Source organism: Ranitomeya imitator, chromosome 6, assembly GCF_032444005.1.
Source record: "Ranitomeya imitator isolate aRanImi1 chromosome 6, aRanImi1.pri, whole genome shotgun sequence".
NCBI lineage: Eukaryota > Metazoa > Chordata > Amphibia > Anura > Dendrobatidae > Ranitomeya > Ranitomeya imitator.
In genome coordinates, this window is record NC_091287.1 from 125,785,457 (window position 1) to 125,797,850 (window position 12,394).

General features: G+C 43.0%; 1 protein-coding gene across 3 annotated transcripts in view; it reads left to right on the top strand.

Annotated features, from left to right (window-relative positions):
• LOC138642127 (collagen alpha-6(VI) chain-like) overlaps positions 1-12,394 on the top strand; it is a 175,589-nt gene that overhangs the window by 119,229 nt on the left and 43,966 nt on the right. For all 3 annotated transcript variants that reach the window (XM_069730064.1, XM_069730066.1, XM_069730065.1), the window contains exons 23-25: positions 3,002-3,064; positions 3,178-3,240; positions 10,046-10,108. In XM_069730064.1, coding sequence (XP_069586165.1) covers positions 3,002-3,064; positions 3,178-3,240; positions 10,046-10,108 — 189 coding nt within the window. The remainder of the gene's footprint in view (positions 1-3,001; positions 3,065-3,177; positions 3,241-10,045; positions 10,109-12,394) is intronic.

Consider the following 12,394-nt stretch of genomic DNA (forward strand, 5'->3'; position numbering starts at 1 on the left):
CTTTCTGACACTGGACAGCACATTTCTCTCCAGAATCCCTTGATAGTCTTGAGATTTCATTGTACCCTGCACAGATTCTAGACACCCTGTGCCAGATGCAGCAAAGCAGCCCTAGAGCATAACAGAGCCTCCTCCATGTTTTACAGTAGGAACAGTGTTCTTTTCTTGATTTGCTTCATTTTTCAGTCTGTGAACATAGAGCTGATGTGACTTGCCAAAATGTTTCATTTTTGTCTCATCTGTCCATAGGACATTCTCCTTGAACCTTTGTGGCTTGTCAACATGTAGTTTGGCAAATTCTAGTCGGGCATTTTTATGATTTTTTTTCAACAATCGTGTCCTCCTTGGTCGTCTCCCATGAAGTCCACTTTGGCTCATACAATGATGGATGGTGCAAACTGACACTGATGTTCCTTAAGCTTGAAGTTCACCTTTAGTCTGTTTAGAAGTTTTAGTCACATATTAATCAGAAGGTTAAAGAATTGCTTCACCCAGCAACCAATCATTTCAATTCATTTTAATAGGTGGTATGTACAGGTGCATCTCACAAAATCAATGATGGTTTCGGGAGCCATGTCATCTGCTGGTGTAGGTCCACTGTGTTTTATCAAGACCAAAGTCAGCGCAGCCGTCTACCAGGAAATTTCAGAGTACTTCATGCTTCCCTCTGCTGAAAAGTTTATTGGAGATGGAAACTTCATTCACCAGCAGGAATTGGCACCTGTCCACACTGCCAAAAGTACCAATACCTGGTTTAAACAACAGTCTCACTGTGATTGATTGGCGAGCAAACTAGCCTGACTTTAACCCCATAGAGAATCTATGGGGTATTGTCAAGAGGAAGATTAGAGATACCAGACCCAACAATGCAGACGAGCTGAAGGCTGCTATCAAAGCAACCTGGGCTTCCATAACAACTCAGCAGTGTCACTGCATGCTGCATTGATGCAGTAATTGAAGCCAAAGGAGCCCCAACCAAGTAATGAGTGCATTTACTGAACATACATTTCAGTAGGCCAACATTTCGGATTTTAAAATCATTTTTTCAAGCTGGTGTTATAAAGTATTCTAATTTACTGAGATAATGACTTTTGGGCTTTCATTGGCTGTAAGCCATAATCATCGACATTAACAAAAATAAACACTTGAAATAGATCCCTCTGTTTGTAATGACTTTATCTAATATGTGTGTTTCACTTTTTGTATTGAACAACTGAAATACATTAACTTTTTGATGGTATTCTAATTTTGTGAGATGCACCTGTAATACTACATTTCCCCAATGTTAGACCGACCCTACCATCTCAGTTCCATAGTGAGGTTAAAAGAGGGCAATTCAACTTTTAGACTAGGTAAAAAAAAAGTGTAGCTGCGACTACGGCTCTGGTTCAATCAATACGTGTATGTGCAGCTTTGATTTCCCAATCAAATCTGAGATCAGTGCATTGCCCAAAGGAAATACATTCTACCAGCTGGAGAGTGAGGACTCTAGAATGATCCTTATATCTCTCTGGGAATGTGTAACATTGTAACTTACATTACCATGTTTAACTCATAGAGTATCACCTAGACTGGGTACAATTGCAGAGGGCACCACTAGTTTTGTAAGTGTTTGCTGCCTCTGAATGGAAACAACAGTATATTCATTTACTATAAAAATAGTATACAATGGTGACGGTGAGTAATCGAAACACAAAACATATTAGAAAGTTGTATAATTTGTCATTGAAATCCTACAAATGCTCATTACATGAAAACATTTGTCTTAAAAGGGTTGGTAACCACTTTTTTATTGATGGCCATTCCTCAGTGTAACATTAATGCCAGCATCCCCACATTTGTCTCCTCATTCTCCTCCTTAACCCATGCAGCGACACTGACATACTCACTGCCACGGCGGCGCAGTCATCTTCCTATCTGCTGGCGTGCCTTCTGCTTGTGCATGCCGCACTTCCTGGGGGCATGCCTATTGTGTGCATGCATACTCCCAGGTTCTTAAAGGGGCAGTGCACACACATCATAAAATGCCCCCAGCAAATTGCTGGGAGGCATTTAGTATCAGGATTCACCTGCAAGATGGCTCCCAGCCAAATGCTGGGAGTCGTCTTGCACATAATGATCCATCCTCTATAGGGAGTCACCGAAGCAACAGAGTTCATTAGTGTGTTGTTTCTCCTACGAGAAAGTTGCTGGTCTCCTGGTAATTGCGTGGCCAGTGTACTAAGCCCAAACCCCTGGTCCAAGTGGAGCCAGTCCTGAGCACGAACCCCTGGTCCTTGCATGGCCAGTGCTGAACCCGAACCCCCTAGTCCTTGTGTGGCCAGTGCCTGAACATCATTCCTGGGTGTGTAGCTGGTGTTAGTACTAGTATCTGAAAACCTTGCATCTGCATGTGTGCTTCCTATTATTCCGGACTGCTAAAAACAGTCTCCGAATCAGCCGAGTCTGAGTGTTGACTGAGCCACGTCAGTGAACTTGATCCCTGGGATCAGCAGCTGAAGTACTGGGGACTATCTAGGAGTGGTAACTGGTGGCTTCCTGCAGCCCAGCCTGTCTCCACCATTAGGAGATCCTTTGAACACCAGGTAGCCACTTAGCTACGCACCTTCCTAGGCAGGTCCAGCCCTGTGGCACAGTGGGTTCTCGAACCACGTATGCCACCTGCGGGCATGACACTCAGGATAGGTCATCAATATCTGATTAGTCGGACTGCGACCCCTGGCTTCACCACTGATCAGCTGTTACCGACGCCGGCCAGAAGTTCTTGGATGCTTCTGGAACACAGGAAATACATCATTTCTAAAATATCTGCAGCTGGGAGCTGCAGATCTACCCCTGGTAATTCCAACTTTTGCATGACTGCTGGACCAAGAAAGTTAACATTTTTATATACAAAACAATTTAGCACTCAAACAACTTTTCAACTTTTGTCATGAAAATGTTTAAGGCTTCCTATGTAAACCTATATTTCTAGCATTAAAGTGACTTGTTTTTCCTCTAGGGAGAGCCAGGAATCCAAGGCATCAAAGGAGATACAGGAATAACTGGACTTAATGGCCTTCCGGTACGAAGTCAAAACTATATTCAGAATGAATGCAGTCTAACTTATTTTCTGTTCATTATGGATATAAGAAATAAAAGAAATATGACTTATTACTTATATTCTTTTTTCCACAGGGTCCATTTGGTGCTCCTGGCAGTGTTGGAGAACTGGGGAATCCAGGAAAAAGAGGGAAAAGGGTTGGCTTTAAATTACTATAAGACATGGATAGCTATGATACTATTTTTTATGAGGAAATTAACTCAAAATAAATTTGGCATATCATGTAAATGTGTCAGTTGAACACACCATTGGGACTATAATCTTGTTTCCTTATTAATATCCAAAATTATAGAAAATTTGATAAATGATGATAAATTCCATTTTCCCCAAATCATATAAAATTTGGGACACAAATATTAAGCAAACTACCATTGATTTGAATGGCCCTTTGTTCAGACAATTTCATTAATACTTGCATATGCCTGTTTAACATGTCATACTATAAAACGCAGAAAAGTTAAGTTTAGAGGGTTTTTTTAATCATGTACTACTTTAAAAAAAATCTAAGCAAATAAAATGACAAAACAACTGAAACAATGCAAAAAAAATCCTCTATGTAGCTCCTTATTTGATCCTGATTTGTTTTATAGTGTAATTAAAACAGAAAATGATTTAGAAAAAAAAATCTTCTCTGTATGATCAGCCTCTTATTCTCACAATAATGTGTCTGACTGTGAGACAACCTGCTGCAGCAGGAGTTCACCCTTGCTCTGTCTACGGTAGGACACAGTTGTTAGTTCCGATCCTGCAGTCGGGCACTAGTCAAAATTAAAAAATCAGTGGTAAACTAACTCATGATATGCAGAATTTCTACAAAACTAGGTACATGCAAAAGTCTTGTGGACTGACAGTGTAAATAAGTTTATCTTACCAAGAGGAGACATAAAGAAGGAAAGTGTCTAACATGCCTAGAAAAATGCACCAAATCTATTATAGCACCATTGTGATAAACTTGGCAAATGTTCAGCCTGCCTGGTCTGGTTTAAAGCTTTGCAAGTTTAAAGGGACTCTGTCACCTGAATTTGGAGGGAACAATCTTCAGCCACAGGGGCGGGGTTTTTGGGTGTTTGATTCACCCTTTCCTTACCCGATGGCTGCATGCTGGCCGCAATATTGGATTGTAGTTCATTCTCTGTCCTCCGTAGTACATGCCTGCACAAGGTGCAATCTTGCGCAGGTGTGTACTATGGAGGACAGAGAATGAACTTCAATCCAATATTGCAGCCAGCGGGTAAGGAAAGGGTGAATCAAACACCCGAAAACCCCGCCCCTATGGCTGAAGATTGTTCCCTCCAAATTCAGGTGACAGAGTCCCTTTAAGACAGTGTAACGTGGCATGGTGTGGTAGCTGTTGGTGAGGTACTCATCTCTTGCACCATGGCACATTATGTGAAAGTGGAGGTCCTGGCTGGGTGTGTGAACTTGTGCAGTGGGGGTGCTATGCCTTTGCAGGTCATGTGTAACTGGTGACTTTTGTTTGCTAGGACAAGGTGTTGAGCAACGAGGGAGACTACCAGTCAAAATTAAACTTTAAAGGGAACCTGTCACCCCGAAAATCGCGGGTGAGGTAAGCCCACCGGCATCAGGGGCTTATCTACAGCTTTCTGTAATGCTGTAGATAAGCCCCCGATGTTACCTGAAAGAGGAGAAAGAGGGCCTCTGACCTTTCCGGCGCCTGCGCACTGCAGTACTTTCTTGTGCCCTCAACAGGGCAGAGCAAAGTACGCCTGCGCCGGAGCCGTGGCTGAAGATCAGAAGAGGACGTCTTGTAATGAAGATGGGAGGCGCCGCAGCGGACCGGAGACACCCATCCGACCTGACCAGCAGCGGGACCGCCCCTGGGTGAGTATAATCTAACGTCTTTTTCTCCTCTTTCAGGTAACATCGGGGGCTTATCTACAGCATTACAGAATGCTGCAGATAAGCCCCTGATGCCGGTGGGCTTACCACACCCGTGATTTTCGGGGTGACAGGTTCCCTTTAAACACATAGAGCACTTTCCACCCACAGATTGCTTCCTCTTTAGGCTATCTGCACACGTTGCAGAATTTGTTGTGGATCTGCAGCATTTTTGGATGTGGGGAATTACACCAGATCCCCAATGTAGTACACAACCAATGTTAATTGATGGGAATTACAGAATTGACGTGCACATGCTGTGGAAAAATCCACGCGGATTTGCAGCATTTTATTTTCCACAGCATGTCCATTCTTTTTGCGGATCTGCAGCGTTTCTGCACCCATTGACTACTATTGAGTCAGTCAAATCTGCAGCAAAACCACAAAGATTTGTGGTTTTGCTGCGGAGTTGCATGCCAAAAATGCTGCAGAAAAGCAGGAGGAAGAGTGTGTGGGTGGAGAATATGTGTGTGGGCAGAGGCTATGTGTGTGCGGAGAAGATGTGTGTGTCTGTGTGGGTGTCTGCTTGTATCTGTGTGTGTCTGCGGGGGTCTGTCTGTGTGTGTGTATGCGCGGTTGTGTGTGTGTGTCTGTATGTGTGCGGGTCTGTGTAGGCAGGCATTGTCTGATGGGACTACATCTCCAATCCGGCTATGTTGTCACATATAGCAGTGTAAGCATTAGCCGGTGATGGGAAAGTAGTCCCATCAGATGATGCCTGTGTTGAATTGTAAAAAAAAAACATGCAACATTTATACTCACCAAACACCTTTACGCCCTCGATCTCCTGTAACAAAAATAAAATAATAAACCAACAGTATACTCCTTGTTCCGATGTAATCCATTTAATAACGACTGTCCCACAATGATCTCCTCTGTAGAACAATATCCCTCTGCTGCTGGGAGAGAGGTCACATGAGTTCATGCTGTCACCGGCAACGCTGTGTGAGAAAATTCTCACTCAGTGGATCCATAAAGTGAGAGAACAAACTCAGGTGACCTCTGCAGTGATGCACTGCAGGAGCCATTGTCTCCTGTCAGTGCATTGCGGGAGGCCCTGTAGAGCGGTCACATCTCCCGATGTCACTGTTCTATAGGGGAGATCGTCGTGGTACACTCGTTATTAAATAGATTACATCAGAACAGGGAGTATTTGTGTTGGTTTATTATTATTTTTTGCAGGAGATCGAGGGCGTCACATGGATTAGCTGTATAATAAATATGGGAAACTGTGTGGTGTTTTATTAAAAACTTTAATCTGGCTATGTCTTTTTTAACCTATAACAACTATAGGATTAGTAATGGATAGGTGTCTTATTGACGCCTCTTCATTAATAAGCCGGGCTTGATGTCGCCTTACAATACAAAGGTATACATCGAATGTTATTGAAGAAACCTCACAATGATAACAGTATAATCTCCAAAATGAATAAAAACTCAAAACGTACTGTTCCAAATTATTAGGCACAGTAGAATTTATAAAATTTGATATGTTTTAAAGAACTGAAAATGCTCATTTGTGGAATTTGCAGCATTAGGAGGTCACATTCACTAAACAAAAAAGCTATTTAACTCCAAAACATCCTAATAGCCAAGTTACATGTTAACATAGGAACCTTTCTTTGATATCACCTTCACAACTCTTGCATCCATTGAACTTGTGAGTTTTTGGAGAGTTTCTGCTTGTATTTCTTTGCATGAAGTCATAATAGCCTCAGAATAGTCAGAATAGCCTCCCAGAGCTGCTGTTTTGATGTGAACTGCCTCCCACACTCATAGATCTTTTGCTTGATGATACTCCAAAGGTTCCCTATAGGGTTGAGGTCAGGGGAAGATGGTGGCCACACCATGAGTTTATCTCCTTTTATGCCCCTAGCAGCCAATGACTCAGAGGTATTCTTTGCAGCATGAGATGGTGCGTTGTCATGCATGAAGATGATTTTGCTCCTGAAGGCACATTTCTGCTTTTTATACCATGGAAGAAAGTTGTCAGTCAGAAACTCTATATACTTTGCAGAGGTAATTTTCACACCTTCAGGAACCTTAAAGGGCCCAACCAGCTGTTTCCCCATGATTCCGGCCCAAAATCATGACTCCTCCACCTCCTTGCTGACGTCTTGTTGGGACATTGTGGCCTCCACCAACCATCCACTACTCCATCCATCTGGACCATCCAGGCTTGCTCGACACTCATCAGTAAACAAGACTGTTTGAAAATTAGTCATCATGTATGTCTGGGCCCACTGCAACCGTTTCGGCTTGTGAACACTGTTCAGGGGTGGCCGAATAGTAGGTTTATGAACCAAAGCAAGCCTTTGAAGGATCCTACACCTTGAGATTCGAGGGACTTCAGAGGCACCAGCAGCTTCAAATATCTGTTTGCTGGTTTGTAATGGCTTTTTAGCAACTGCTCTCTTAATCCGATGAACTTGCCTGGCAGAAACCTTCCTCATTCTGCCTTTATCAGCACAAACATGTCTGTGCTCAGATTCAGCCACAAATCTCTTAACAGTACGACGATCGCGCTTAAGTTTTCGGGAAATATCTCATGTTTTCATCCCTTTACCAAGGCATTGGACTAGTTGATGCTTTTCACCAGCAGAGAGATCCTTTTTCTTTCCCATGTTACTTAAAAACTGTGGCCTGCTTAATAATGTGGAACATCATTTTTAAGTAGTTTTCCTTTAATTAGAATCACCTGGAAAACTAATTATCACATGTGTTTAAGATTGATTTCAGTGATCCATTGAGCCCTGACACACAATAACATCCACGAGTTTATTTAAAAAACAAAACAATTAAATCTTTATGAAACTTAAATCCAATTTGCATAATAATTTGGAACACAGTGTACACAGACACCCACAGACAGATACTCAGACCCGCATACAGCTGCGTACACAACCGCAGACACCTGCACACACACAGAGACACACGCAGACACCCGCACACACACAGACCTGCACACAGCCGTGCAGACACCTGCACACACAAATACACACAGACATGTGAGCTGTAGTCATGGCCCACACTGGTGTCTGCTTTAGCACGCGCTGGCCACCCGCATCACACACATACAGTCCCATTGTCTCACTTGCCTGGTTCTCCAAGGCCTCTCCTACACACAGAGACCCTTCTTCTCCGGTTTTGGCAAATAAAGAGACAGAGTCCATTTCCAACTTTAACCGAAGAACTTTACTTGTTTGCAATTGCAACACGTCCACATCAGTTACAGCTTCAACACAGAGTACGGCACCATTCACATTCTTCACTTCCCTGTGCTCTTCTCTATGTCCTCCAGTTTGTACCAGGGACGTCCCATCCGGCACAGTATCGCAGCGTCCTCCCTGTCTGGCTGACTACCCTTAGGTGTTCCCTTGTCCATTTTGCACCAGACATGAGCTCATCTGCCCAAGTAGAAAGCTGCCACATTTATGGGAGCAACCTGCATTTTGTTCTGCCGTGACTCTTGCAGTAGCTCCTGCTCTCACTACTGCTGTCACTGCTTCTTGCACTGCTGCTGTCACTGCTGCAATTCTGACCCTGGAAGGCTGGGCTTCTTACATCGAACGTTGCGGGGCCCACTGTGTTGCCCCGGGCTCTAGGGCCCTTCGGGACTGCCTGGGCTCTCTGGCCCTCCTGGCCTGTCTCAGCTTTGAGGCTCCACTAACTTGTAACAAGGAAATCCTCCTGTCTTACCCACAGATGACCCCTCCTAAGTTAACTGTTACTGTTCCTGAGTTCCTATCTCTAATCTCAGTGTGCTATAATGCCCCCTCTAGTGGCTAACCCTATTTCTACGCTTTCACTATATTCAATATACAAATGGTAGCATGAAGAACATAACAGTGTTGCAAAACACAAAAGTAGGTATATACACATTGAACAGAAAGCATTTAGTATCAGCTTCAACCGGGACATGCTTAAAGGGGTGGGGGCATACAGCAAGTCTCTGTCACCCCTTACAGAAACCAGCAGAAAGACCCGCACATATTCTCCGCTCACACATAGTCTCCGGCCATACACATATTCTTCGCCTACACACTCTTCCTCCTTCCTTTCTTCAGTGTTTTTGGCATGCAAATCCGCAGACCTTTTTACACCTGCGGTTTAGCTGCGGATTTGACTGACTCAATGGGTGCAGAAACACTGCCAATCCGCAAAAAGAATTGACATGCTGCGGAAAATAAAACACAAAGAATCAGTGCAGAATTTTCCGCAGCATGTGCACACCAATTCTGGATTCCCATCAATTAACATTGCCTGAGCAATCTTTGTGGATTTGGTGCAAATCCGCATGGAAAAAACACTGTGGATCCGCAACAAAATCCGCAACGTGTGCACATAGCCTTAATGTTCCTCATTATTTCACCACAGCCCAGCTCAGTACTACAATATAGTTTGTAAGAGTCCTCAACCTGTGGTTTGCATACTTTTCCCTTTTATGGAGCTACTTTGCCAGTATGGGCAGTTCTTATCTCTTCCATCTCTGATGCTCTGGAACTTCCACCCAGGGCATTCTCTTTATCTTATGTACTCTGTCCTGTGTGGGCCTGTTACCTCTTTGAGTTATAATCTGTTGAGCCGTACTACTGGGCGTCCTCTCCTTGGACCCGTCTCCGATTGGTCAGTCTGTTCTTTCAGTCACGTCTTTTCTAGTTCTGTGCTCAGGATCTTGCTATCCTCTCTTTGCCTCTCTCGGTATGAACAACCTTGTCATGCGGCACTGCTCATGTTATACCTTAGGTCTTTTCCCTGCACACTCTGGGCTCTTTCTAACTACCTGACAGGAACTGTCTCTGGTCCTTTTGCTTGGCCCTTCCCACTGTGGGCTAGTCTCAAACATTAACAATAACTGTCCCTGTCAACTACCTGTTGCTGGTCAGAGCACAGCTTGATCACTAATAATGTTTGTGTGTTTTAATTATTTGCATTGTAACAATACACGGGTCTTCAAGGGGGAACATGGCATTTCCATCTCCTTATAATAGTGTATAACAAACAAGGTTTAAATAAATAATATTTTTTTCTCTTCTTTTGTAGGGAGAACCTGGAGATTCTGGTGAGAAAGGAAACCCTGGGGAAGAGGGGAGAAGAGGATTTATGGTTAGACATAGTTATAGTAAATTTAAATCAGATGCCAGAAAGGTGAACAGGTCCAATCACATTGCAATTATGCACAATTTCTAGGGCAGTGAGATTTCTCTAGCAGTGAGATTTCTTTTAAATTGGCTATCCCACGAACAAAGTTAATTTTAATCAACATTTTAATCAATAGATCTTTCAATAATAATAAGTTCCACAATTGGATGTGTTTAAAAAAAGTTCCTGACCAAAGTGTTATGGACGTGTTCACACACTCACATGGGTAACAGTTGAAAGAAAGGACTTGCAAAGAGACACACCGTACCTGCACCCAACTGGTCCCTGTACAAACTAAGAAACTCCCTAAACACACAACTAAAAAATACCCCCTCAGGCCCGACTCCCTAAAAGGCCAGTGAGGGGTTCCTTGTACCTTCTGAGGAACCAGATGGGAGGCCGCAACACAAATCTTACAAAGGGAAAGGAGAGCGTGCAGGAGACACAGGAACCCAGGGTAAGAAAGTAAACAACGATCATACAGGATAGACAGGAATAAATACAGAGGACCAGAAATTAAACAGACTAAGTCCGGGGTCACACTTGTGAGTGCAATGCGAGAAACTCGTGCGAGTCTCTGGCATCAATACCCGGCTGCTGCCAGCACTCAGGACTGGAGCATTCAGCTGCATTGAAATACATGCAGCTTAGTGCTCCGCTCCTGAGTGAGGGCGTCAGTGCCGGGTATTGATGCGAGTTTCTCGCATTGCACTCGCAAGTGTGACCCCTGCGTAAGTGAAAATCCTCCCAGACTCCCAACCTTAAAAGAAAGAGAACAATGCTGGAAAGGAGGAATTAATCAAGAAACATAATCCCTATTTGAGATCTGCAAGCAATGCATTTTTTTTTTTTTACCATTTCTCATTTACAGAAAATAAAAACTAAAATTATTGCTTGGAAATTCAGAGACATGTTGTCAGTAGTTTACAGATTAAAAGAACAATTTACATTTCACTCAGAAATATACCTATAAAGAGAAAAATCAGACAAACTGAAAACTTTGCAGTGGTCTCTTAATTGTTGCCAGAGCTGTATAATAGATAGATATATACATATATATGTGTGTGTGTCACTGACATCTATATATATATATATATATATATATATATACATACACATATATATGTATATATATATATATATGTGTGTGTGTGTGTATGTATTCTATGTGTATATGTCTACTCTATTCTAACCTGTCAGTGTGATTTTACTGTATGCGACACATGATTTGCCGGCTTTTCACCAGTGCTTAAAAATCGGACAGCACTTGCATGGTCCAAGTGCTGTGTGATTTCTTTCTCACACCCGTAGTCTTGCATTGGCGAGTTTCTGCTGAGTCTCGGTGACAATCATAGCATGCTGCAATTTTATATGCACGTAGAATACACCGGAGAAAAAATGCGGTGATGTGAGCTGCCACCTAGATTAACACTGGTCCGAGTGCTATGCGATATAGCACTCATCCGTATTCTACAGTAGTGTGACCCCGGCATTAGGCTGCCAGTCTGCAGTCTTTCTATGTGACTGCAGACTTGTGAATCCTCACAATTCAAGCACTGCACTCTGTGAGGATACTTCGGTGCCGGTGCAGGGAATAGCGGTCTTGTGACCACAAGTATACGATTTGCATACTTCCCGCCACATTTAGACTAGACAGCATTGAGCGAGGCTGCGCTCATCTAGTCAGTACGTGACTACATGTATGCAAATCACATACCTGACATCATGCATACATCGGCACTGGAGAATCCTCACAGCTCACAGTGCACTTAATGTGAGGATTCACAAGTCTGCAGTCACAAAGAGTAGCCTATTGCTAACCAAAATTCTCTTTTTATGTACACTAAATAGATATGTGTTTTTTTTATTTCAGGCTTTATATTACTTAGCCCCTTCTGCAAGTGTTTCAGAAAACCCATAAACTGCTGTATAATGGCATATCTTACCGCAGGAGAAGTATTAAATTCCGCCCCGTATCTGCTGTGCATAGTAACCATGTGAAACACAACATTCAGCAGAGGCCAAGCTCACAACTCCCAAGATACTGTAGGGGCAGTTGTGTGATTTACCCCCTGTTAATACCTCTCTGACTGCATCAGTCTGACACATCAATTTATGACTTCCCAAACTTTATGTGAAAGCAGCCAGTGGCTTAAAGTATATACTTTTAGGAAAATGCTTAGATTTGTACTTCAATTAGAAGTTACCGTGTATCGGGCTATATACCAAATATATTATGAACTTTCTGCC